Raw genomic sequence first — 27589 nt, forward strand, 5'->3', positions numbered from 1 at the left:
TGAATCATCCAACAGTAATGCCATTAAACCAGTGCCACGGATTCCTCGCAAAATGCTGTTTAATTGCCAGTAACCGGCCATTGTTTGGTGACGGGTAAATACTAGCCGAAGGTGGGGGGATGGCGAGCGTGGAAGCGTGTGAAAAAGATGGCCCCTTCGGCTTCAGCCAATCGCCAATTGAGAGAAGGATTTACTTGGGCTGGATAAAGTCCCCACTGCAAAGTGGCAGAGGCACTGGCTTAACTAAAGTCTTCAGGAGTATAAATGCGAAGTTACTCTCTCCTTTTAATGCAGGATTTGCTCAACAATGCGATTTAGGGGGGGTGTCTATTCAAGACAGACATTTTTTTTTTGAGTGGCAAGGTTTTTAAGGATCAAGCCTTGTTGCTCACGTTTATTAGCGCGGGGACTCTGCAGCTCAGGGATTGTTGGTCGTTGTAATCGTGGAGCAGTTTATGTTTGTGTTTGGCTTTACGTTCATGCACCCTGACACTAAGTCCCATTCTTTCCACCTGTGTTCGGAAATCTATAAGAACAATACCTTCCTACACCCAGAGGTTTATCCTAAGCCATACTTTCATCAGCTTGCTTACAATAAAACCTGATATTAACTGTCCAAATCAACATGAACTGATCTTAAGCTACTTTAGGAGTGTTTTAGACTTTTACTAGTTAATCCAATTCTCAGCACACTGGGATTTTTTAAAGAGAATTTGAACATTTTAGGTGCATTGTAGTGCCTCCATGCAGGCCCCGGCTCTCAGGCTCGTCCTGGAGGACGCAGATTGGAAGTGAGAGGTGTGGCGGCCCTGGATAGCCTCCATTGTGAGTCAGTGCCTGGGAGACGAGCAGCGCTGCCAGAACAGACACTGATTGGGTTTGACACTTCGTCCAGGAGGCGAGAAGAAGCTTTTCTTTTGCTCTTTTTTTTTCTTTTCTATAAGTAAAAGAGAGGCTTTTTTTTGTATGAAAGGCCCCTCCTCTGCTCTCCGCTCTCCTCTAACTCCCCCTGGTTCTGTTGTGCTCCTCAACCTCCTCAGTTCCCTCTTCTCTTTTCGTTCCCATATTGACTCCCTCTTTTTCCCTCAGATTAAAGCCATTGGACTTCTGTGTCCTTTGTCTCTCCCTTTTATCGTCCCTCTCATTTGGATGTTGACCAGTAAATTTGATCCTCAGCATCACAACTTCAAAAAACAGCTTTTGTCCTCTATCCAATAAGAAAATAGCTGTTACAGTAAAACATTGAGGGCAAACAAATCGGTCTCTTTATAATCCTGCCACATACTGAGCCCACTATAGTGTTTGCTATGATGGACACTTTGCCACATAGAGATCATTAATCACCAGGCCTGAGGCTATGATCACACCCGGCTCAACACTGGGATTTTACACAGGATTTATTTTTCAATTATATAACGATGTGGTATTTAATTCTTAAAGTGGCCGAGTGTCCACTTTGTTTATCTCGTGAATATGTTTAAGGAATATTTTTGACAGTCTTGTAGGAAACAGGTATTGTTTTATTTGCTTTGTTTAGGGCATATACTCCGAACAAAGGGAAACCATTGCCCTGGCTCTGTCTGATGAGTGGCAAAGTATGACTTCAGCTCACTCATAATACGAACAGTACTTTCTTAAGGGAACTTTCTTATCAACTCTTTTAACAGAAGATCTTACGAAATCGATGAAACTCAAGACAGTGGCAGGTTAGCTCATCTAGGCATTAAGCATAGCTTCCTCCTTTACTCGCTACACTTTGTTTCATGCTAACAAATGGAATAAGAAATATTTTAGTTTTCGTGTACCAAAACATCAGTAACACAACTTTTGACGTGCGAGTTGGAAATGTGGTTATGTTATTCCCAGAAAGCCAGCAGTCTGCCAACTTATCTTAGCATAAGACTGGATAGAGAGGGCAACTCTCAGTCTTGGTCTGATGTTCACAAAATCCAGTAATCAAACTTAATATTTGCTGTCATTTCCTTTCCCAGAGTTAAAGATATTAGTTGACAGGCTTCATATTTGACAGACGCTACAATTTGCAGCAGGTGAGACTCAGACATTCTGAGATGCCGGCCTTGTCTATCTACTAAATTAAGCTAACTAGCAGCTAACTGTACCCATAGCTTGGTGTTTATTGTAGTTCTAGTTCTATGAATGATATTTATCTTCTCTGCTATAAAAAGAAAGTGAGTCTAGTCGAAGATTCATCCCTGAAGATTATAGGTAAGTGAGCTTAAATATTGCAATTTGACTCCCGTGCAGGACTGAAATAGGAGATAGCGGAAAGGTGGACTTTTATTGGTGCTGATTAATCTTCAGTGCCAATCACTAAAGGAGAGCACAGTCTACTCAATCCGCTTAATAGAGGCACTAATGACGAGCTCCATTAGTTTAATATATGCTTTTATCGCTGTGCCCTTAGATGACTGTAGCGTTTCATTAGACATGTCTGCCTCATATCTCACTTTGCACCCTGAGGAAACTGTGAAGGGATTAATTTTATGATGGACCCCCTGCCTCCCTGCTGCCTCCCGCCTCCTCCTCCAATTCACTCCTTCCCTCCTTCGCTCCCTCCTCTCCTCAGCTCAGCTCCCAGCCTCAGCCAGGGGACCCAGGAGGAATAGTGTCTTTGTCGTCCTGCCGTTTTTCGGAGTTGAGGAACAAGAGGAGTTTAATCCTCATTGTCCAGGAGACTGCAGTGGGTGGGGGTCCTCCGGCTGTAAAATGATCCAACTGGCCTCGGCTAATCCCCTCCTAACCCCCACTCCTGGGCCTGACCCCCCTCCCAGCCTTAAATCACACCCCTGTACTACCACAGAACTGAATCACGCTATAATCAGAAGCACATGCAAAAATGAAGATTTTGGTTGGAAACACAACTTAAAGACAACAAATCATCCAAATGATGACAACATTCATCACTTCTACTATTTCACTTTGCAGATATTGAATGTTAAACTTCCGGGACACATACTCGATTTAAATGTCATTCATAGTTGTGCATTAAGTGGTTTAGAGGGATATGATTAAGTGGGATTTAACTTAATCACCTATATGCATAATCAACTCATCTTCCACTTATACGGATGCACACCAGCAGTCAAAGGTGTCTAATCAGGTGAAACTACCTCTGTGCACAAACTTTCTGACATTATAGCACGTGTATTAGATCGTGCACTTGTTTGAATTATAAAGTTGTTCTAGGTGTCAAGAAATCAGCTCAAATTATACTTTTAACCGACTGTCACATTTTTGAACATGTTGGTGGCAGGGAATGATCACCAAACAGCTTCTTGTCATCTTTTGCACAAGTTTCGATGGGAGTACGTGTCTGTGCGTACGTGTGTGTGTGTGTGTGTGTGTGGGTTGGCGAAATATAAAAGTAATACATTTCATTGTTCTCCTTATTAGCTGAAGGATTAGCTGAAGATGAGGCAGGACATGTCTGGACATCTATTTGACGTTAAGTCTTTCTCTAACGAGACGGATGCTCCGCAGCCTGCGCAAATCTTCTTCTCCTACCTTGCACACAGACCCCCTTCCCTCAACCCTCCCTTTACCCTCTCCCATTCTGTCTTTATTTCTTCTCTGTTCCTCTCTCCCCTCCTCTCTTTCTTTCTCGGCACTCCTCCCTGAGTGACAGCTCAATACCCGGCTCTCCCAGGCTTATCTAGCCTCAGCAGATGGTTGACTTGGATCACTGTTCATACACCACGATCTGGGCCGATGATAAAGACTGTACAGAGGGAGTATGTGCTATCTCTACCTCGCTCGCTCTTTCTTCCACTTACTCCTTCTCCTCTCACCTCCTCTTGATTCACACTGCTCTCTTTCCTCTCTCTCCATCAATATGTTTTTAACTTGTTTCCTTTTATTCATCCGCTCTTACCTGTCTCCTCCTCTCTTTGTTATGTCCTCCACCTTTCTCAGCCGCTCCCTTTGTCCCTCAACATGCCCTCCCTCCCTCCATCCTACCCTCGGTGTCTCCTCATCTCCCTCCATCCCTCCATCTCCCTTGCATTGAATCTGGTGCTGCGCGATTGTCTCTGCCTCCCTGCTGGGCTGGCGCCTGTCTAAAGGGCCCCAGGACTCTCACACACTGAGGGTCTCCAGCCATGCCAGAGATGCCCTTTTTCTCTGCTCTCCTCTCCTCCCCTCTTTTATCAGTTCATCTGCTCCCTCTTCATCTCTACAGAATGGAAGCAAAGGTCATATTTTGGTTCTTTTGGCTCTTCTGCCACTTCCTTGCTATCAAAGTTTCACTTCTAAGTCTGCACATTTTTTCCTTTATCCATCACGAAGCCTCTGTATAACCACCCTAAATGCAGTTAAGTTGTAAAAGCATGAAAAAAATATCCAATAAGTACCCAGGTGACCTTCAAAGTCTTGCAGCCTGAAGCTTTCTACACTCACATCAAGCATATTGCTTTTCTCATTTACGTGATCATACATTTAAACATTTGATGAACACTTCACAGGCCTTAAAGTGCCCGTTTCATGTATACTTCACGTGCCTGGAGTGGTCTATTGATGTCTTTTTCACATGACTTTATTCTACAGAAACTGTCAAAGAGAAAGGAGAGGGTATAGCTGCCATGCCGGGATAAAATAATGGACTGAGTGCTGGGAGCGATATGAATGAGAACATACGATGCAGCACCTTGTACGGAAACAGACTGGCTGAAAGATCACTTGAAAACACCATACATTAGATCAGCTCTCTGTGATGGGTGCCTGTGTAATATGAGAGGAAGAACACATGAAAGTGAGCTGAAACCATTTGATTTTAAGGTGTATACCATATTTGGGGAAAATGCTAAGATGAGATGTTGATTTTTTTTTTTTTTGTATGTTTTAGGATGGAAAACCAGTCTCCTACTTGAGACAATTTTCATTCTTAATCTGAACGGTGGAATCTGGCAACGGCACAAGAGCACCTGCATCCGTCCAGCCTGACCCGCTTTTGTTGTGGTCTGACCCCCTAACTTTACCCCCCTAATTAACCCAACAGAAACTAATTAAATACAGCTCTAGTGGACCAGACGCCAGACAGAAAAAAAAAAAGAAGAATAAGGAGGAGGAGGACAGGGAAGTGAAGGGAGCGAGCCAAAGTGACAGGCAGGGGAAGGGGGGAAAAAAGGAGGAGATGCAAAACTTAGCTTCCAAAACAAGGGACTGAAAAACAGAACATTCAAAGAAGGAGGGTGTTTGGGTGTCATTTCAGCCTCGACTGTCCTGAGAGAGCAGTCACTCTTTTCTCTGAGCACTCACGGACCAATATTCTTCTTAACAAGCTGTCATTTTTAAGGTATTTTGGTTCTTCCTCATAGATGAGTGTGGATGCCAGCTGCTGTAATCACAAGCACACCAGTCACATGATGCAACTGACGCCCTGGAGATATTTGGAAAAGGGAATAAAGGCAGGATGGGGAGAGACGGAGAGACAAGAGGAGTGAAAGCAGGCGGGGGGGGGGGGGGGGGGGGGGGGGGAGAGAAAAAGGTATGGGAGAGGATTGTGAGAAAGAAGATATCTGAATATGGGTTCAAACCAGCCAAGTGTCTCTGGCACGACACTGCCGCTCCGTGTCCCAGGCAGGCACCGCTCGCTAAGTGATAGAGAAAGTAATTAAGAGAAGCCTGTTCAAGTAGATAGGCCTGTAAAGGAGATTTGAAGAGGGGAACTGATTGTGCATGTCTGATTCCAGCTCTTCAGAGAGTTCTCAGCCTGAGGCTTAGCTTTCAAAGGGCCGTCTCTCTCTCCGTCTATCTCTCCGTTTCTGTGACACATATCTACAAAGTGTGACAATGCCTCTTATCTATCTATCTATCTATCTATCTATCTATCTATCTATCTATCTATCTATCTATCTATCATAATTTAATCTGTCCATCCTTCTAACTAAGTTTGCTATAGGAAATAATGCAGCACTACTGGGCTTGAAAAATATTATCAAATATACAAAACATCCTGAACTGACTTCATACAGTAGATGTGCTTGAGAACTTAGTGGAGTAACACTGCCACCTAGGATGTTCTACATCATTCTGCAGATAAACCCAGACCAACACAAGCCTGCAGCTAGGTATACAGGGGGTACGGAAAGTATTCCGACCCCTTTCATTTTTTCACTCTTTGTGTCATTGCAGCCATTTGCTAAAATAAAAAAAAATCATTTTATTTCTCATTCATGTACACTCAGCACCCCACGTTGACAGGCAAAAAAAGAAATGTAGACATTTGATTTGTTGACACACAAAACAAACTGAAATATCACATGGTCATAAGTATTCAGACCCTTTGCTGTGACACTCGTATTGGACATTTGGACATATTGGATGTGCTGTCCATTTCTTCTGATCCTCCTTGAGATGGTTGTGCTCCTTCATGGGAGTCCAGCTGTGTTTAATTAAACTGATTGGACTTGATTAGGAAAGGCACACACCTGTCTATATGAGACCTTACAGCTCACAGTGCATGTCAGAGCAAATGAGAATCATGAGGTCGAAGGAACTGCCCAAGGAGCTCAGAGACAAAATTGTGGCAAGGCACAGATCTGACCAAGGTTACAAAAGAATTTCTGCAGCACTCAAGGTTCCTAAGAGCACAGTGGCCTCTATAATCCTTAAATGGAAGAAGTATGGGATGACCAGAACTCTTCTAAGACCTGGCCGTCCAGCCAAACTGAGCAATCGTGGGAGAAGAGCCTTGGTGAGAGAGGTAAAAGAAAAACCCAAAGATCACTGTGGCTGAGCTCCAGAGATGCAGCAGGGAGATGGGAGAAAGTTCCACAAAGTCAACTATCACTGCAGCCCTCCACCAGTCTCTCCTCAGTGCAAGTCATATGAAAGCCTGCATAGAGTTTGCCAAAAAACACACGAAGGACTCCCAGACTATGACAAAGAAGATTCTCTGGTCTGATGAGACCAAGATTGAACTTTTTGGTGTTAATTCTAAGCCGTATGTGTGGAGAAAACCAGGCGCTGCTCATCACCTGCCCAAGACAATCCTCACAGTGAAACATGTTTGTGGCAGCATCATGCTATGAGGTTATGATGATGCTATTTATCAATCTAAGCACACTTTTAATGTATATACTGTATCTCATGTACTGTAACACCTGGCTGCCAAACTGTAACATTCATTTCTGAAATAAGCACATTTTGTATTTCAATGGACAACTTTAATTAGAGCAAAACATTATCCAACTTCTTACCACATAACAGTTAAGGAGAAACTGTTTTAGAAACATAAATATGTTGATCTATTCAGAATGAAGTTGGGCATTGTTTTCAGTTGCATCAAATAAACACAGTTATAGTGCTCACAGCAACATGCATGACAGCCCAAAGTCTTGGCTGATGTGTGATGTGCGAAACAGAATATAAAGTGTTCAATAAGTCTCACAGCTTTCGTATCATCACAGATAAAGTTTCATACCTCTAAGCAAACGGGACGAAGCCTCGTCAATAAATCAAGGGTAGTTAATATTGATCTTCTGGCGACATCTAATGGAGAAGTTAGTGTTGTTCCAAAATTAAAATAAAACGTTTAAAACCAACTTGGCGCCCTCTGCTGGTGAGAAAGTAGAACAAGACAACTTGCTGGCAACTTTCAGTAAGAGGTTTTGATCACCGATGTCCTTGTGAAGCAATTTCATATTAAAGTAGTCCAACTCAGTGTGACTAAAACACACATTTAATTTAATCCAGACAATGATCTAAATCTTATTGGTATGGAATTAAAATGAAATTATGATAAGGTCTCTGCATATGACTGATTTTCAAAATAACTATATCAGTTATGTAGCTCATGAATTCGCCTTTAATAAAAGGTTTCGGGAGATTGATGAGAAGGATTAAATACAAATAAAACCTTTATTCTCTTCTATTATATATTAATTATTTATTCGATGTACTTGTTCAAAACTCATCATTTGTCCTCCTATACAGTAAACAATCAAATAAAAGCTGATAATACAATTTTCTGGTGTACTTTTTATGTTTTTCTATTGTAGCCTAGTTCATACAAGTTTACAAACTGTGAGGCACACGTACATCCATAAAAAGCAGAATGAACAGAAATATAGTAAAATAAAATCACAAACTTGATAAACACATGTAAAAAAAAAAAAAGCAACTGTATTATAGATTTTTATAGGTCATTTAAAGTAGTTGATAGAGATATCTGGCACATTTGGTTTTCCTAAATTTAAGGTAATTCGAGTTTAATTTCATTAAAAAAAACGTGAGCATACAGGTGGAGTCTATATGAATTTAGCATTATAAATGAAAAATGTGAACTCAATTGGCGATACATTCAACATTAGATCAACAAATTGTTTCTTTTGCTTTACAACCAGTCCATGAAGTGTTCACAAGTTCCTGATCTTGACTAATAGTTACAGTCTATGGTTCTTTATAGTGTTTGAACCAAAGATTAAATCATTTCTATCTTTATATAGTCTATGGCCTGTGCTCTAAACTGTAACTGTACTTGCCTCTGTCATACGTTACACCACTGTCGTAAAACCGATCTGCCTGCTGTTGCAATGGCGTTTGCTGCGACAGCACTTTCCGGCAGAAGGGAAATCGAGGAGAAAGCAGCGACTAACGTCTGGAGCGGATACGTTCTCGGCCTTAAACCCGGTGTTTTTATGTAATACTCGGTGATCTCGGTTGTTTATTGATTGTTTATGTCTTGGCTTCGTTGATGAACTTGTGTTCAGCGTGTTTTAAGCGTGAATCTCCACCTTAATGCGGTGGGATGGCCACAGTGCCGCCTGGGCCTAGTAGCGCACTGTCTGCATCCCCGGCTGAAAGTCCTCCTCTCCCCGGGGCTGGGAGCGCGGAGCCGGCGGGGGGAGACGGAGAGCCGGCCTGCTACAGGGAGGACGGTACACCCACCGACACAGGGAAGACCTCTCCGCCGGTTTGCGAGGCCAACACGTCCGTTCAAAAGAACCAGAACAACATGCTAGCTCGAGCTAGCCCGGCGGCGCTGCACCTCAAAATGCAAGCCCGAGAACAGCAGCAGCTGAACGGCTTGTCGAGCCCCACAGAGGACACTGACAGCCGCGAACACACAGGAAACAGGCCTGACAAGCAGAGACCGTCCGTGGACAACTGTGACAGCTGCAGCAGCGAGGAGGCTCCAGCCGTGAGAAACAATAGTGAGCTTTGCCAACATGAAGGCCACAGCCCCTTCTCCAAAAACGGCACTCACTCTCCCCTGGTTAACAATAGCATGAACGGGATGCCGGGTTTCTCAAGGACTGACGCGGCCCACAGCCACCCCGAGAACGAAGAGAAACATGAGTTTGACCACATGGAGCCCCCGAGACCTCCGAGCAACGAGCCGGCGGACGCAGTTGGGCCCGGCGCAGAGCTCAGCCCAGCCGACCCGCAGCAGCCGCCGGCCGCGGAGCTCGCCCGGCTCGACCTGAGCGGCTCTCCCGGCCGGGTGGAGGAGGAGGACAGCAGCCATGGCATCCGATATGTCCGCTATGAGTCTGAGCTGCAGATGCCGTGGATCATGAGACTGATCACCAAGGACTTGTCTGAGCCTTATTCAATTTATACATACAGGTACTTCATCCACAACTGGCCGCAGCTTTGCTTCTTGGTGAGTGTCACTCTGAAACCTTGATGCACATGTCTTACTGTAACCCTGTTTCTTTACTTCATAAGTTTCGTGAGAGAGCCCACCTCCTTCTAGCGTATGGACTTTATCTACCTGACACCGCATACCATTAGTTTTGCTGGGTGTGACTGCATGCTTTCACCTGTCAGTGTGTCTCAAATGCAGCCAGGCTTGGTGCTGATATAGAAGATAAACAACCTGACATGTGAATGTCTCACTCATAGCACTTTGCTGTGGGGTTTGTTTGGTGTTTTATTCAGCTGCAGCTCATCTCTTCTGTCAAAGTCTTCGACATCTTCATTCTTGTGACTAAATGTACAGCTGTCCTGTCAAGAAAGGTTGAAGTGCAGAGACATCTCTTACAGTTCACGTCTGTTGTAAGGATCTGTTATTGTGTCAAACTTATCAGCAGTTTAGGAGCAGACTAAGTTAAAGAACCTTTATTCAGTAGAGTGTTAAAGTCTTAAAGAAGCTATTTCCTCTAGTATTAACAATGTCCAGTCTGGGGTTTCTGTATCTGCTTTTTTATACCCAGAGCCTCAAGGTCATAAACTTTCCAGTTCCAGTTTGTCTGGAGCACCACATGTGACATAAGAGGAAGTGTCATGAAATAAAGGTCAGAGGTCATCCCGAAGAGCCAGCAGAACAGGCCGAATGACTGCTTATTTTCAGGAACTCCAGTGAGCTCTTCTAACCTCACTGGCAGGCGGCTTACTGTTATCTGTGTGTGTTGCAGGCCATGGTGGAGCAGGAGTGTGTCGGAGCCATTGTATGTAAGCTTGATATGCACAAGAAGATGTTCCGCCGTGGCTACATCGCCATGCTAGCCGTGGACTCTAAACATAGAAGGAAAAGCATCGGTGAGGTCTGGACTCTGCACAATGTAGAGCCAATAGCATATTTTCTGCTTTCTTTGAAAGACAAATCTCTGTACACAAATGCTAAATTTAGAAAAGTGAAGCAGCCTGAGTTCATGTGCAACACTTTACCTTTCTAATAAAATCAGATTTATAAGGTGTAAACATCGACAAACCCATGTAGTGTTTTCTCTAAAGTGCGTGTATTGTTATTTTTATGCCTTCACTGACTTTTGACTTTTCCTCTGTCAGGTACTAATCTAGTTAAAAAGGCCATCTATGCCATGGTGGAGGGTGACTGTGACGAGGTAAGACACATGAAAGTCCTGTGCTGCGGGATGTCTCCTTCACTCTGCATGCCTTTCTATACATCACCAGAAATGCCTGAAACGTACTAAATGGGTTAATGCCAACATGCATGGGCTTCATGCCTGACATTGGCACACATTCAAATTTTGTGCCAGAATATTTCCTCACAATGTTCATGAATACGGCGGATGAAAGGACAGTCTTGCTAAAGAAACGAATAAGAGAAACGAAAATCCTTCAGAAAAAAATCTTTAATATCTAAAAATTGAAAGACCTGAAAAGGATTTTTTTGTCTGTTTACATTTTGCCTTTAGTTCTTTGTTTTACGTTTGGTGTTGGCCCGTTGTCAGCGCTACTAAAAACCTTTTCTTGCTCAACACTTGAGTCTCTGTGCAAACAGGAGCAACAAAAAAAAAATCAAGTAACCTGAAATGAAGAGAGCCGCTTGTATTCAAGGCTCCTCATTTCATGCTTTGTCCTTCACATATCTCATTTAGCTGGTAACCTTGGTTTGATTGGCAGCGCCTTCGAGCCTTTCACCATCTCCTCGCTTCTGAAAGCTTTTCCTCTCGCTCTTCATTTCTCTGAGTAAACGCATTCACTGCTTCTTTCACACAGAAGGTTTTGAAATCTCCAAAAATGTCAGGTGGAAATTAGATTTTGTTTTAAACGTACACAGCAAACAGCTGCCACTGTAATTCAATACAGTATTTCAGTATCCTTTGTTTGTGATTTGGCTGTCAGGCTTTTATTAAAACGTATTTGTCATGATTTAGAGAAATTGCGAAAAACGGACAGCGTGCAGCAAGTTGCATTTTTTTCGTCTCTTGGTCTTGGAAGCAGAAACATCACAGCGGTACCAACGATGTATCAGGTTTTCTTCAAACAGAACCAAATAAATCTCCTCTTGGTTTGACAATGAAATCCTGTTTATCTTGTGTGATGTCATTTCTGTTCAGCCTGTAAATAAACGACAGCAGAATTTCATTTGTGACGTTACAATGCCGTTACATACATAACTTTCATGAATACTGTGTCCATAGTGACACCTTATGGCCATCAGGTGAACTACCTCACAGCCAAATGATTTAAATGTCGCTACAAGTTACATATATTGTAACTTTTAACATGTATAAATCGTTTTTTTTATCACCCACTTATAAGCATACGATTAACTGATGTGAATAAATATTAGCTGTCTATCTGGGTTGCCTGGATGAAAATCGAGAGAATCGGGTCCGATTTTCCGCCAAAGCTCCCGCCTGTGTCATCACATGTGCGTCCTCCTCACTCCGCTCCGCTAACAGTACAAACTCATCACACACACTTGCTCTCAGGCAGAGCCTGTCGAGACCGTCGTTGGTAGGATGGAGGTGAAAGTTACATATAGCACCTATAAATAAAGATAATGAATTGTTTATAATTTTGACCAATTTATCCCTGTGGGCAAATTCAGGCGTACACTCTGTATTTGGGAGACATGTTACTCATAGGTCCGCACATGCATGTCTTTATGGAGAGATGTCAGAACAGTGAACTGTCCCCTCTCCAGCAACCAAAACCAATTTACATGCTTAAGTCCGTACCGCTTCCCACCCTCAGTCCAAGGACTGAGCTCCATTCACCACTAATGAGGAGTACCTGTGCTTGTTCATGTTTGCCAAGCATGTGGACATTGTTGCACAATGAGAGTGACTGAAGAAATAGCTCTGATAACTCCTGGTGCTTTGGAAATATGGAAGTTAACAAAATGTGCCATGTTTATCAGAGACACTTAACTCAGCGTTATCACCATCATGTTTTGGATGTCACTGGTGATTTTCTTTTGCCTGCCTTTTATTTTGTCCTTAATTGTATTCGGTACACTTGATTATGTTTTTAATCTTCGTGCTGATCACTTTAAAGAACGTGTGTTTGTCCAGTATGACGACGTGTTGCATCTTCAGCTGTCAATATAAATGATTAGTATCAACAGGAGTGCTCTGAATTGTAATGTGTGTAAAAGGAAGACCTGTCACAGTATGATAACAGTGGCCTTCATGTGGTTGAGTGTAGCTGCTTCAGTTTTAGGGTCGTGCTGTGTCTGCTTCTCATTTCTCCATCACTGCTTAGCGGCACACCGCCAACATTGTTCATGTTGTTTTGATGTGTGCGGCACTCTTCCCACCATGGCAGGTGAACAAAGTGCCTGCTCGATGTTCAAGTTCGCTCACTGCAGCACAAAGCCTCGGAGCAGGGAGAAACTGCTCGCTCAGCTGAGAAGAAGATGTCAGACACATAAGACGAGAAGTTTCCCAATTACAGCTCCCCAATAATCCTTTATTCATCTCGCAGACGGAGAAATGACAGGCTTAAAGCTGAATCAGCAGGAATCAAATAGATGTGTGTTAACAATCACATGTCCGTCTGTGTTTTCCCAGGTTGTATTGGAGACCGAAATCACCAACAAATCAGCTCTGAAGCTGTACGAAAACTTGGGTTTTGTAAGAGACAAGCGGCTGTTCAGATACTACCTAAACGGAGTGGACGCGCTGCGGCTCAAACTGTGGCTCCGCTAGAGGAACGAAGACGGGACAAGGGGAGGAAACGGGACAGCCGGTGCTGTTCAACTCGTACACTATCAGCTTGACAGCCTCAGCTCTGCCCTGTTCATTTCACTCTTCTATACACACACAGTACACACCCTCACACACACACACACCTGTGTTCAGACATGAGGAATATGCACATAGACATGCAAACACACCCTGTTTTTTTGTCCTCGAGCTCTGAAAAAGTCTTGTGTTGGCAGTACGGATGAACATCCCGCAGGAAGCGGCCCCTCATACTTCGTGCTGATGAGAAGGAGGGGGTTGGGGGTGAGTAAGGGTGGTCTCTAGGATGACCCTGGGTTTGACCCTTTTGACCTTCAAGCTTGGATGCCACGTTGGCCGGGTCGTGAGGCAGCTCAAGTGAGGGCACAGCAAATCCTCGTGCAGAACACAGGACACAAACTAACTTTAAGGAAAAACGAAAACCACGTGAAACAAGGAAGCAGGGCAGCATAAATAGACTGGGGGAGAAAAAAAAATATTTGTGGAGTTTATTTTTGTGTTTCTTTTTTAACCTTGGAGGGTGGATGCAGAAGCTATAGTATGACTGTGTGTTTGTACCGCCTCATGTTTGTTTGTTTTTCCTGGAAAAGGAGTGTGTGGCCTGTTTCTGTGTGCATGTGTGGTGCGTGCTTGTTTTCACTATGAGAGAGAGAGTGCACGCGTGTGACTGTGTGAAATGTGAATCCTGTGGTTCTTCTCTTTTTTTTTCTTTTCTTTTCTTTTCTCATCCTGTCCAGTTTTCCATCACCTGCCTCAGCCTCCAGGACTGACGCCTGTAAAGATATGCATGCATTTATTTTAATGTGAGTTGGGGTGGGTGGGGGGGAAAGGGTGTGAAGCGTGTGTATGTGTGCGCCCATTAACCCAGTCTAAAGCTAACCCCCTTTCTGTGCTTGGTGTAAGCATGTTGGTGCAGAGCAGATGATCGAAATCACTCCATTAGAGCCTCAAACTTAGCCCACCTTTCCGCTTCTGTGTCCTTCACTAAATCTCCTATCATCAAACCCTCACAGTACTCTCGAGGACGTTTTTCTTCAGAGCTGTTTTTTTGTTTCCAAATGCACTGCCAGCTGCTGCAAAATCCCCCAAATAAGAGAAAATAACATACTCGTTGCCAACGATCTTGAGGTAAAATGTGTCACTCTTTTTAGATGATTCTTGTGTTTCTCCTCTTAAAAGTGCCACTCAATTCATCTGCACATCAGCCAGTGACCTCGCCCCCTCCTTAAGGTGTCTCTCAGCAGCCTCAACCTGGTTCTGGTCTGGTTGAATTTTTACATTTTGCTGGATTCCCGTTTTGAGTGTGCTGTGAATGTGTGCGTGTGTTTATCTCTTGATTAAAAAGAAAGAAAGAAAAAAAAAAAAAAGGAAAAATAGACGAGTATTCTTAGCAGATTATATTTTATTCTTGTGTTCGCTTTCAGTTCATTTAGATTGTCTATTCTACACCTGTATAACCTCGTGCTGCCCAACAGCGGCTGAGTCTATGATGCACTTCCCTGGGCCCTAAACTCAATGCACAACCAACCTCGCTAATATTTTAAATATCACCAACCTGGAACGTGTCATAGATGCGCCGCAGACGTTCCAAACTCACTAATTATGGCAGCAAACAATTAGGCTTCAGCCTCTTTTTGTTTTGTTTTTGAAGTAAAATGAACAAAGGTCAGATGCACTTCTTTGGAAATCGCTGCAGTGTGTTTTTGTAGGTATGAATGCGTCCATGTGACTCTGATAACAGTCTGAATCTCTCTCCTTCGATCCTGCACAGGAAAATTCTGATCCTTTTAGGTGCTGCGTTTTCCTCCAGCCCTGTGGTGTGGACACGACACATTTCAAATCCACGGAGAGATGTGTCACCCAGCTCCGCTGCTACCTTGTTGTCTTGAATTATGGAGTATTTCAATAAAGCAAGCATCCCATAGGCTTTATTTTAGAAACAGTGCATTACTGTTTTCTTTAAATGCATCATTTTGTCATAATGTGGGACAATATTTGTTAATGAGTTGAAGCCTGTTAATGTCTTTCAGTGTGAATTAAAGTAGGGTGCAACTTTTATTTATATATATGTATCTATATATGTGTGTGTATATATATATATATATATATATATAGATCTCCATTTTTAAAGACTCTGCAAGACGACAATTGAGAAGTGGAGCTGGGTGGCACTTCTCCACGCAGCGTGGAAATGTTTGTGGTGAATGCACCGCTTAAAAGAAAGCAGGAAGAAATAATATACACACTATTTGAAGTTTTCCACAATGTGAGGCGATGGGTAATGAGGTAGAAGGTGTCGGAGGTTGTCTGGTCAGTCAGGTAGACAATAAATACTCTTTCTCCACAGCCTAAAACCCAGCCCACATATGCAGGTTATTCATGCAATTTTAAGGACCATTTTTCTTGAGGAGTCTCAAATTATGCAATTGGATATCTGTGTGCTTTCATCCTGCCTGTAATAATCTGAGTGGAAAGCGCTGTAAGACAGCCGTGTGGCCTAAATACAGCTGCAAATGTTTGACTTCAGAACGCACTGCAGCAGCAAACCTTCCTGGTAGTCGGATGCTTTGGAATCGGTGGATCCATTTTCGTGGTTTAATTCCCCTCGAAGCTAAAACATTATCTCTTGGGAGCCAAGAATTGAAAGAAAGGGAGAGTAGATGTTTACAGAGTTGCCACCCACATAACAGCCTGTGTATGCAAGTGTGTGTCTGCATTTGGAGCAAAGGATCACATGACCTTTTTTCTTTTTTTCAGATTTGTATTGTTCTCGTCTTTGGATATTTTGAGAGCCTGTTTTTTTGTGAATCATCTGTTGGTAATGGTTTAGTAGATTTTTTTTTTCTTATTTTCCCCCCAGATTCAATTTTTATTTTGTGTATCAGTAAAGTCAGAGACTAGACCCTGAAACAAACTATTCTGTTCACTGCTCCTCTGACACTGTTTACATTCCAATGATCACCCTGTGTTAACCTCTCCTGGGTTATTTTGGAAGTTAGAATCCTCAGTCCCTGTTTTGGACACTTGAATGCCCCTCCTCGATGCCCCCCTCGCTGTCCCAGCCCATTTCTTTCCTTCCGTCAACGACTGAATGAGGAAGAGGATTTTTAAAACCTTACAACCTAACATATCTTTCTCGCACTAACCGGCTGGCTGTTTTGTTAGGTTTATGGGCATTACAGCCTTTCCCCCAGAGCCAAGAAGCTCTGTTCAGATCACAGACTGAAGGGCTTTGTCATCTTGACCAGTTTGTTGCCATAACTTGTGGTGTTGCATAGTTTTTGTGTTTCTTTCTCTCTAACAATGCATCTGGAATGAGGTTTGACTTTACGTGCCAGTTCAGTGTTCACAGATGTCAGAAGCGGTTTTATGTCCTCATCCCGGACGTCAGTGTGCAATCCAAAAAGCTTGTTTTAACAATCACCGCCCCGCTTCTGTCTTCAACTGGGGTGACATCTGCCAACCTTCATTTTGAGTGTTACAATCATATATTCCCCCAGAATCAGTTTGTTGGTGAGATAGACATTGTTCTTGGCTGTGCAACTAAAAGCGAGCAACAACCCCAAACCATGGGGCGTCCTGCAGTCTTTCAGGGCGGCCTGTACCGCCTCCTGAATCGTCTCCACAACCATCAACAAGGGTGAAAGCAAAAGGTGTTTTTGCATGTCAGATTTCTGTTCCCCCTGTTTTTTTCTTCCCTGTCCCCTCTCTTGATTTTGATCTGGAAATGTCCAATAGCTTTTATTTAATGTGGAAAAAGAACACAGAATAAATTATTTGATTTTTTTAATGCTGTAAACTGGTTATCTTGTCTGCTGTCTGGAGCATTTTTCATTTAAAGCCAAGTTCCTACTAAAGCTTTAGAAGAAAAGAAAAGTCACAATGAAACATTAAAAAGAATTCAGTTTAATTTGTCACATTCTGTTTCATAGTATCTACATAAAGAGACAAAAAAAGTGCCCACTATTTTACATCACATTTACCCTAAAACAGTATTATTGCATATAAACAGGCAGTTCTACATGAAGAATATCAGATAACTCATGGTGTTACAACATGGCTCAAATGGCCAATTTAAATGTCTCTATCTTAACTGAAGCAAATACTTTCTATTGAACAATTGTTCAGGGTTTTTTTTTGCTTAAAAAAGTTTGGTGTGTTGGGGTGGGATACTAAAACTCGTATCTGTGACAATCTTTAATCAAACAAGTCTCCCAAAAGACTTTATCTGTGGCTGTCTGGGTCAGATAAACACACAAAAACCACTCTGGTGCAAGAATAGCTGGGCAAAATAAAAGTTTCTTGTGCAAACGGTAGCTCCCAGTTATTTAAAATGTTGCTTTTCCAGCCAACAGACGCACTTCATGAGAAAAGTGATCTCTGCAACAGGTCGGTGTCCGAGTAGATATGGATGTCTTCATGCACAATAAAAAAAACCCTACGATTTTCAGAGTGAAAGTAAAAATGAATCCATACAAGCATTATATTAACATCACAATCTGTTCTATGCTACATGTGGAGGATTACGGTATTTGTATCATTACAGCATATGCCCCCTGAATGAAAAGTTTTATGTGAATGGTTTGTAATGTGGGAAAAATCTTAATTTAAGGAATTGTTGAACATTTTTGGAAACACCCTCAGTCAGTCTCTTCCAGAGAATAAATAAGTACTCGTCTGTCCTTTGAAATTAAGTAAATGTTGGGCTACAACTACAGCAAATGTAACGCAACACTTAGACAGGACGCGAGGAAACAGCTCGCCTTTTGTATGAACGTATCAAATTCAGTCAGAAAGCTTATATAACTATATATATATATATATATATATATATATATATATATATATATATATATGAAGCTTATATATTAACATCTTTTTTGAGCCATTGGCTGTTCGGTAACCATGGAGACTCACTGCTCCTGATGAAGTTCAACTGATAACCCCCAAGAATATAACTTTTCTGTCAGTATCACTGTGCACATTTTTTAAACAAACATTTTCTGCAATAAAATAATTTGTTCAGAACTACTTTAAGGTAGTTTTTGTTACTTTTAGACTGGGTTGTAAAGTCCACATTCAAAACTAAGCTAGCTGCTTAGCTTGAGTGCTAGCTTTACTTAATTGCTGGCTCCTGCTGATGGAGCTCCACATTTTGTAAAGCTAATTTCTAAGTCTTGCTGAAGTATTATTTTCGTAATTTTTTTTCTTCGACCAAACCACCTCCTGTTCTTACTCTATTTAATATCTCAATCAAACATATGTAGCTGCAACTAACAGATCTTCTCTGCAAGTATGAGTGTATTTCACGAAATGTGAAGCAATTCCTTTAAAATAGAGCAGACGAGTATTAAGAACTTAAACTTTATTTACATTAACATGACTGACCCCCATGTCAGCTACATTTACAGCACATGTATTCACGTATGTTTATGTAATGTAACTCCTCTACAGCCCTTTATATAACTTGACAGAAAACCAGCTTGTCTTTCACCCTCAACAACCACACAAAGACAGAACTTTAAATAACCAGCAATGCTTTCCTATCAGTACCCTGAAAGTTTTTTTTATTATTTTTTTACCAGCAGCATCTTTTTTTAGTGCATCACACCAACTCTGCCGAATAATTAAAGTCAACATCACCTGACAATATTCACATCAGTACTTTTAGAAAAGGGGGAATACAAAGCTGACCTTTGTGCAGCCTGTGCAAACTGTGTCCTGTACTCAGTCACACGGTGAGGATCGGATGAGTCATGATCAAACAGCCTCCGGTGATTGGAGATGTGGTAGTCATAGCAATGGGGGTGGTCAACAGGCCTCCTTTACAGGAGCATCAACCATTGGTCACTAACAAAAGGAGCCCAAAAGGGTCTCGTTAGAACTCGTCCTCAGAGCTGTCGGCCAGCAGCATGGCCTGGTCCTGACCGCTGGTCCCAGACTCCCGAGGTTGCTGGAGAAGAAAATAAACTTAACACTTAAACCAGGATTACATTTTCAACAAGTGAAACTGGTGATTATAAATTATTAACTAACGAGACTAGGTAGGCCTACTGACCTCTTGCTGCCTGACCTTCCTCCTCTGATGTTTAAAGCTGTTCCTCCTCTTACGGTGAATCATCCTGATGCTGTAGAGCGCTCCAACAATAAGCAGGGCTCCAGTGATGCCAATGCCCACAGGGGCCAACATCCCAGACACATGACCTGCCTGCAAAGAGTGGATATGCAAACATGCCTAATCCAAGTAAAACAATTCAATCTTACTTTTTTAAAATTATCCCTCAAAAGTAGCGGTTTATTTGGCTTTAAGAAGCTTTAATTTTTAAAGCAATTTGATCATTTCCCTGAAGCAGCTTGTCTCAGGCTGTTGAGCCAAAGTTTCTGGATGTTTTTCGGTTTACTACTTCATGGTTTTATTTATTCATCCATTCTCTCCCATCCTATGTCCTCACACTCAGACCCATTAATTTATCTTTACTTAATCAAAAGACAGTTTTCAGTTATTTTATATTTCACCTAATTTGGTGCCAAAAAGAGTATATTGTAGGTGCTCTGCCACTTCTGATGGAAATAAGTGGTATTTTCCTGGTGATGAGATCAATCGATTATTGGTTTTGGTCTTAACATGAGAATTGTTAACAACAAGACAAACAGACAATATGGCCAGCTGTATTCTTGAGAAAACTTAGTAAGGAATGAAGTAAAGTGCCTTTTTTTATTTTTTTTTGACGAACAATAGACTTCTCCAAGACACCAGAGGGCAGTCTTACCTTTTCTCTAATCAGCTCTACCCAGCTCCGCACTGGAAAAAAAGAGTCACAGATTAAAACACCCTCAAGATTTTTTAATTTTTCTCTTAGAAGTTGAAATGTAAATGTTTGCTTTATATTTGGCTCAAGAAGAGTTATGAGTTTCATTCCGTTAAACTCTTAGGACAAAACAAGGTATGTTTTTGAAAACATGCTGTCATACTCAGCCCCTGGTTGCGTTGAACCCACACAGGAGGTGGAGGAATGAGGCTGTATGGAGGTGGTGTGGAGAACATTTTAGGAGTTTCTGTGAGGTCCTCTTCACTCTCTTCCTCCACTGACTCCTCTGAGTTCTCGTCATCCTCATCATCATCATCCTGCTCTTCTAAATAGGGGATAAAATAAAATGTTCTCCTCAGGGGCCCAGAAAAGTTAAGCAAAATTATGATTACAATGAAATCGACTTTCAGGGGTCAATACAAGTCCTTACCATCAGACTCCATCTCCTCTAAGCCCAATCTGGATTTGTGTGCCAGCTGATGGGTTGCCATGGTTGCAGTTGTCATAGTATGCGGGAAGGAAGAGAAGGTTGGGCCAGTGGTACCCAACTTATCTATGAGGTCGGGTGTCCTCACAGCTTCTACATGTTTCAAACAAAGCACAAGGAGAAATCAGGAGAAAGGGATGTTTGCACACATTGTGTAAGTGACAGCTCCACACTGTTTATTAATGTGTGGGAGGCTGAGTCTCTGAGCACAAGATGCATAGTGTGAGTGTTACATGTGTTTATTAGTTTCAGACATTCACATCTACTGCCATGCCTCTTCTTGCAAATTTATTTAATCTTGTTAATGTTCAAGCCATGAGAAAAAAAACATATTTAATATGTTATATATATATATATATATATATATATATATATCATAAAACAAATTTAAAAACAGGACACAATAGACTGCAGAATCAACTTGTGGACTTATTCGAAAAGCTTGGTAATATTGGAATAATCAATTGAAGTTTTTCTGGGGCTATAAACAGCTGAAATGGCTCAATTAATTAAATATTAAAAAGTCATAAAACAAGCAACATCACCATTGCAGGTTTAGTTGTGAATTCAAACTTTATTTCCATTTCTTTCCTTTTTAGTTCCAATTGTTGCTTTTGAACAATGTTCTCATTAGTCCAACATGTTTTTCCATATCCAACCAAGAGACTTACACACGTTTCTTTACTGTTATTGTCATTGTAGCAATAACTCATCTGTGTTGTGGTTGCTGTTTTTGTCTGTCTAGTCATCTCTCTCCTCCTGCAGCTCCCTCTATTCTACTCACTCTTTTTGTAAAGTGTCCTGAGATAACTTTTGTTTTGATTTATTTAAATACAATGATTGAGTAACGTTAATGTACATGTTCAAATGTTTACACTCTCAAGCAACATGTAAAGTTGAATTGACATTCATCCAAATCCAAGCATGCAGGAAGATTAAATATTTTAACTAATTACCTAAGAACCAGTTCTTTCATGAACACCTAAGCACTAAATCAGTGGTCCTCAACTCGTCTTGCCTCAGGACCCACTACCAATTCCCCTTTGAAAAATCGCAACCCAAATTTCTGATATTTTTTGATCAATCAGATTTATTTACTAAAAAAATTGTGTCGTTATTAAAAAAAAATGTGACAGAAGCAAGAAACTGAACAAACATGTTGAAAAAGCGCTTCAGAAAAGTGTTTTTTCCAGACACACATTCGCGACCCACCTCTGGATCCCGACCCACCAGTTAAGAACTACTGCACTAAATGACATTGATGATAATGGTTTTGTTTGATAATAATAATGACAATATGTAGGATTGTTTTGATGTTTATTAGAACTCTAATGCACCATAAAATAAATATTACTTTTTAAGAGAAAAGCTCAATCATGCAAATGCAATAATTGTGATATGGTACACAACATGTTGTATAAAGCATGATGTTGACACAGAGATTTACTTATTAATCTTTCTCCTGCCACGTCTCCTCTCTCACCTCTCTCCATGTGATCCTGCGGCTCACTTCCTGCTTGTCGCTGTAAAACAGACGGTCCTGAGGAGCTGATTGGCTCTAGCAGCTCAGCACCAGACGTCTGCCAGGTTGATGTCCAGTCTGGTGTCAGAAGAGGAGGAGCCAGTGAGGGACCATTGCTGTCTGTCTCCATGGTGACCAGCTGCGGGTCCACGTCCATTCCTGCGGTTGCCATGGCAGCAGGAGGCTGAGCAATGTCTGGCACTGCCGGTGCTGCTTCTGCTGCCAGTAGCCCTTTGGATGGGACATCTTCAGAAGGATCAAAGATGAGAGGGAGAGCTTCTGATGACATGGTGCCCTCGGTAGCTTCATCCAAAGACAGCGGGACCATCGTATCCACTGAAAGAGTCAATATGAAAACAGACGGGGGGGATAAGGAACACTAGAGGTGAACTGATAATGATTCACCAAATGTCCTATTTTCATATACAACCACAAATGGTTGTAATGGACAATTTCGGCGAATGTCTCTCGCAAATGTCTCACTGAATGACTCTCAGGTAAAGAGCGACATCTACTCTGATACTATGTCTGAAAAAAGAAACAAAAACGCCTGTAGTAATTGAAGACATGATGAACGCTTTTGAGTTCACGCCTTGATTATGATCTCAGAGGAAAAGAGCTCCTGTGTGAATATAGTCAACTTTTCATTGAGAACCCCAGAATAGGCAGGTCTGGTGCACCATTCTCAGGTGAGAGCAGATGGTAACACGGCCAGACTCCTTTACGCCTGTCACATGCGCTCAGTGTGAACCTGCTCTCATCTCTAAAGAGAACAGGGCTCCAATGGTGGACCTGCCAATTCTGTTGATCGAGCTGCATGGTGCTGGGCTGTGAGAACAGGTCCCACAAGAAGACATGCAACTCTAATGGAGTCTTTTTCTGACAATTTGGTCAGAAAGATGCACAGCAGTAGCCTGCTGGAGGTTATTTTGTATGGCTCTAGCAGGGCTCGGTCTGTTCCTCCTTGCTCAAAGGGTCGACACACTTCTACTGCCCTGTCTAGCTCTCCCTGTCTGGGTCTGTGTATCTCCTTAATGCTCTTGAGACTGTAATGGGAGACAAGGCAAACCATCATGTGAATGCACATTATTGATGAGCCATTGTGGAGGAGCTGGACTACTTGTGAAACATCATTTGTGCTTCCTTAATGGACAAATTGGTTAGCTTGAAGTTTCACTGACTTGGTGTTATGTGACAATTGAATGTTCCTTTTATTTCCTAATCCTTTTTTAGCTGCCTACATGGCAATTTAGCATGCCATTTAACCTGCCTATGTCTGTCCACAACCATCTCTAAGTTTTTTATGCACAATGAATTACCTATGGCTTGTGTGTAATTATCTGCACTTGGGTCCTACCTTCCTGTCTGCATAACACATTGTGACAAAACTAGGACAAATGAACAAGGAAAAGATGAGAGTCTTGCATTTTCTTCCCACATACCTCAGCTTAAATGAAAAATGCATGTTCTCTTTTAGCTGTGTTCAGTATATAGCGCTGAATAATTTGTGAGAAATGCAGCATTTTGATGCAGGCACCAGTTCAGGCACGTGTTTTTTCCTCATTAACAACACTTGCACACTTTCAGAGCAGCTACAACAAAATAAAAAAAGATGTGTGTGAAAGCAGTGTTCATCAGGGGCTCCCACAGAGGAAAAAATGTTACTGTGCAAAGATCCTCAGCATTTCCTTTGGTCCAAAGCATTTCTAAAGCAGGCTGAAAAATGCTTATAAAGAGTGCAATGCTTTTACATAACGCTGTTTTGGGAGTCTCTCAGACTCTGTTCTGTTGGGAGGAAGCTTCATCAAACACACGAGTCCCAAATGGACGTCAGGATTGGCTCAGACAGACTCGTTTAATCCATAACCCTCCTCTGCCACTATGAATAATAACCTGGCTGAGTCTTTTCAATAGTGTTGGAAGAAACAGACAAGGTTTAGAGGGAGAAGGGGAGTATAGGAAAGCGAAAAAGGGCCTCAATCCTCCAAAGACTTAAATAACACTCTATGCTACCACACATTCCCTGCTAGTTGTGAGTGTGTGTCTGTTCTTATTTTTTCAAGCTGCAGTCAAGAATAGAAAGTAATTAGACTGCCATGGGTCCCAGCTGGGGTTCAAAGTGAAGCGTGGAAAAGCAGGCTCCTTTCTTTGCCAACCACCAAAGGCCAACTCTGCTACAAGACTTGTCGCTTTCATTTCTGCCTCGCTCTTTAACGAAGCCTCCTGAAACCCTGAAAACTCCAGCAAGACAGAGAATAAAGCTCCCTTCTCATAGGGTGACAATGACTTCTGAACATTAGTGTACCATACACCACTTATGATGGGCTTTGTGTTTGTAGACATTGGATAACTCATGCCAAAACTACCAAATCTAACAACCAAAAAAAGGATATACATTTACCAAACATTCCATTATTTTTCTGACTAACCTCCACCAGATCTTGCAGCCTCCGTCCAAAGGCTTTCTGGTCCATCTTCTTTTGGCATCAGGTTTGGTCCAATTTCAGGTAAGAGGGGGTCTTGGAGAGAGGATGTTGTTGCTCCATCTTGACCCCAAAGGGACAAAGGTGTGTAGGACTGAGGGGAGAAAAAGACGGGACTATAGGAGGTTAGTTTCTTGATGGTTGCTCCAGGATTTGTAGGTTCTGTAGAGGATGGAAAGCCTGCCTCTGGGTTTTTATCCTGGACAGAAGAAACGTGTGCAGGTAGGTTTGTTTGGTCCTCAGCATGTTGGTCTTTGCTCTCCCTGGCTGAAGAGGAATCGAATGAAAAGTCCAACTGCGTCCTTCCACCTGTTGGATCTGTGGTGCTGGCAATATCCTCTTCAACAGGCAGCACTGAAGCGTCCTCTGACTGTCTGAAAGTGTCTTCCATCTCAGATGTGCTCCTGACCTTTTTTTCCTTTCTCATTTGGCTCTGTGCTTCTCTTTCAGCTTCCCTTGGCCCAGATCTTCCATCGAGCCTGCCCCTGTTTTCTATCTGCTTCAACTGGGATGTTTCCTCAGGTGCTCCATGTGAGCCAGCCCCTCCTCCTGCACCTACATCCAACATTAGTCCAGTCACATGCTCTGTACCCGTGAGTTCAGACTCTACATCTGGGGTTTCTGTTGACCTAACAGTTGTTACTCTGTCCTGTGTGGGGAGCAGGTCTGAGATGTGGACAGGATTTCCATAGATACAGAGACAGGTCCCAGCCAGGAGGAAGTGGCAGAGCGTCCCAGATACCAGCATCGTTGTTGTGTCTCAATGCCTACTGAGAGTGGACACAAAGGAAAGAGCTTATAGGCGTAGATAGCAAACTTGGTACAAAAGAGAAATGTAAGAGGAACAAATCAGAGGCAGAAGAGGGATGATGACATGATGTGACATGGCACTTTTTTTTAAGTGCAACTGCAGATTAAGGACCAGAATCCAAAGTAAGAACTTCATATAGGCTGTGATAACCACAGAGAACAGGATTAGCTGCAGAGCTCTGCCTGCCTCTGCTTTGATGCTGCATTTGCACCGTTTTGAATAATTTGGATAACATTTCTTTTCATCTCTGGCTCTTCAGTTCTTTTTGTATAAATGGAGGGAAATTTGGGTATACACACACACACACACGCACACAGAGGGGGAGTGAGAAAAAAAGAGAGGAGAAGAGAGTGGAATCTGACACAGCAATCCTTAGCACCCCTCCGCACTTCACCTATAAATAGCACCAGCTTTTCTATCCTCCAGGAGCCTCTACTTGACTGTTACATTTTCACATTACACAAACCTTCATCTACTGCTAATAATGACATATTTAAACAGAATATATGCTCACTTTGTATTCCCTAAATGGATTAAAACAAACAAGTGTGCATGGCACATGTGTTGTTTCACATGACGTTACAGCAGTCATCAACTCTTATCTATAGCAAAAGAAGGAGAAGAAAAACTGCTGTGCCATTAACAGGGTGACTCCCTATCATGTTGCCTGAGTCAGAGAGTCTGAGAGGACTCAGCACCCATCCCTCATTATCCTCAGTCCAACAATGTCACAATCCAACCCTTTTCCTTCCCTGCGTACTTCCCCTATTATAATACAATACAGTCCACGCACTCACACAGTATGGGCTACTCGTGCAGTCTAAAACTATAAACACACTGCGGCCATGTAACACGTTTCACAAAATAATCATACTTGTAGTCTTAATGCAGCCCCTACATGCATTTTTCAGCACTTGAATTCGCTTAACATAAACCAAATAATGTAAGGCTTAAAATAATAACTCTCTTTACCGTCCACAGTTCATGAAGGAGCCTCGCGCAGGGCTGCAGCTCGGTAAAGATTCGGGGGAGTCTCGTGCGTTCAGCAGGCTGAAGGAGACGCTTGTTGTTGTGCAGCTCAGCGTCACTGACTCAAAGTCTCCGTCTTCTCTACGCACGTCCTCCTGCTTTTCAACAGCTGTCGCCAAATGTTTTACATCTGCACGATTTATTTTTCTTTCAACCAAAGGCGCTGAAATCTGCCGTATAAGAAAAGTGTATACTTCCTTCTTGTTTAAATGTGCTTTTCTCATGGGTCATATGAGGCACCCAGTGGTGCTGAAAGGACAGCGCCTTAACCTCAAGTTAGAGGTCACAGAGAGGAGGAGAATATGATAACTTTTATTATTTATCTGATTGATTGGCTAACCGTTTTTACTGAAAGGGTCAGTTACTGTAGGTTGTTGTGCTATCCGGATACATTTGTCTTAAAATTTACCTCTGATCTGAGCCATGTGGATTTTGACATACAACTAATTTAAGTTATATAGGCCTATTCAGATGCAAATTTATACTCAGCAGATCAAGACACCTGCAAATTGACCAGAGATGTTTCCCCATCATGCTGGGCAAGATAAAAACCACTATGGTGGGAAAGATTTGATCTCTAACAGATCGTGAAGACATATTCAAGACAGTCTTCTGTTCTTTTCCTTGCTTGCGTTTACTAACTTTTAAAATCAACACAAACTATTGTTTGCCTGTCACATGTAGGTGTGTGTGTGTGTGTGTGTGTGTGTGTGTGTGTGTGTGTGTGTGTGTGTGTGTGTGCGCACGTTTGTGTGCGTGTAAGCATGCATGTATGCAGGTTTTATAGATTGGCATTTGTCTGCATTTATGAGGGTGTGTGGACATTTATGAATACTGGATATTTATGTATGGATTTGTGCATTTTAGCATATATAATGTATATGTATTCGTTTTTTTCCCCTTTGTTAATAAAGGCTTGAATTTTGTTAACATCTTTGTCTTGTAACAGCTCTTTGCTGATAGGTCTCTTAAGGATTTCAACAGGCTATATAAGGACAGAAGATAATTGTAAAATAGACAGACAGACAGACAGACAGACAGACAG

General features: G+C 42.2%; 2 protein-coding genes across 3 annotated transcripts; one reads left to right on the forward strand and one right to left on the reverse strand.

The window, feature by feature from the left end:
* Nucleotides 1-8519: 8519 nt before the first annotated feature.
* naa30 (N-alpha-acetyltransferase 30, NatC catalytic subunit) lies at nt 8520-17202 on the forward strand. Its single transcript, XM_079348202.1, has 4 exons — nt 8520-9625; nt 10380-10503; nt 10753-10808; nt 13230-17202. Exons 1-4 carry the CDS (start codon nt 8768-8770, stop codon nt 13365-13367), a joined length of 1176 nt encoding a protein of 391 aa, XP_079204328.1. The 5' UTR covers nt 8520-8767; the 3' UTR covers nt 13368-17202.
* Nucleotides 17203-18753: 1551 nt separating this feature from the next.
* Nucleotides 18754-26771, reverse strand: armh4 (armadillo like helical domain containing 4). 2 transcript variants are annotated; one of them, XM_079347148.1, is made up of 8 exons: nt 26488-26771; nt 24651-25471; nt 22183-22557; nt 20643-20792; nt 20376-20537; nt 20174-20205; nt 19462-19611; nt 18754-19356 (listed from the first exon to the last, which is right to left on the reverse strand). In XM_079347148.1, exons 2-8 carry the CDS (start codon nt 25450-25452, stop codon nt 19282-19284), a joined length of 1746 nt encoding a protein of 581 aa, XP_079203274.1. In that variant the 5' UTR covers nt 25453-25471; nt 26488-26771; the 3' UTR covers nt 18754-19281. The 2 variants fall into 2 exon arrangements, with proteins under 2 accessions (XP_079203274.1, XP_079203273.1); XM_079347147.1 differs by having other exon boundaries at nt 24651-25474.
* Nucleotides 26772-27589: the final 818 nt, after the last annotated feature.

The sequence above is a fragment of the Symphodus melops genome (assembly GCF_947650265.1).
Source record: "Symphodus melops genome assembly, chromosome: 1".
In the NCBI taxonomy this organism is placed as follows: domain Eukaryota; kingdom Metazoa; phylum Chordata; class Actinopteri; order Labriformes; family Labridae; genus Symphodus; species Symphodus melops.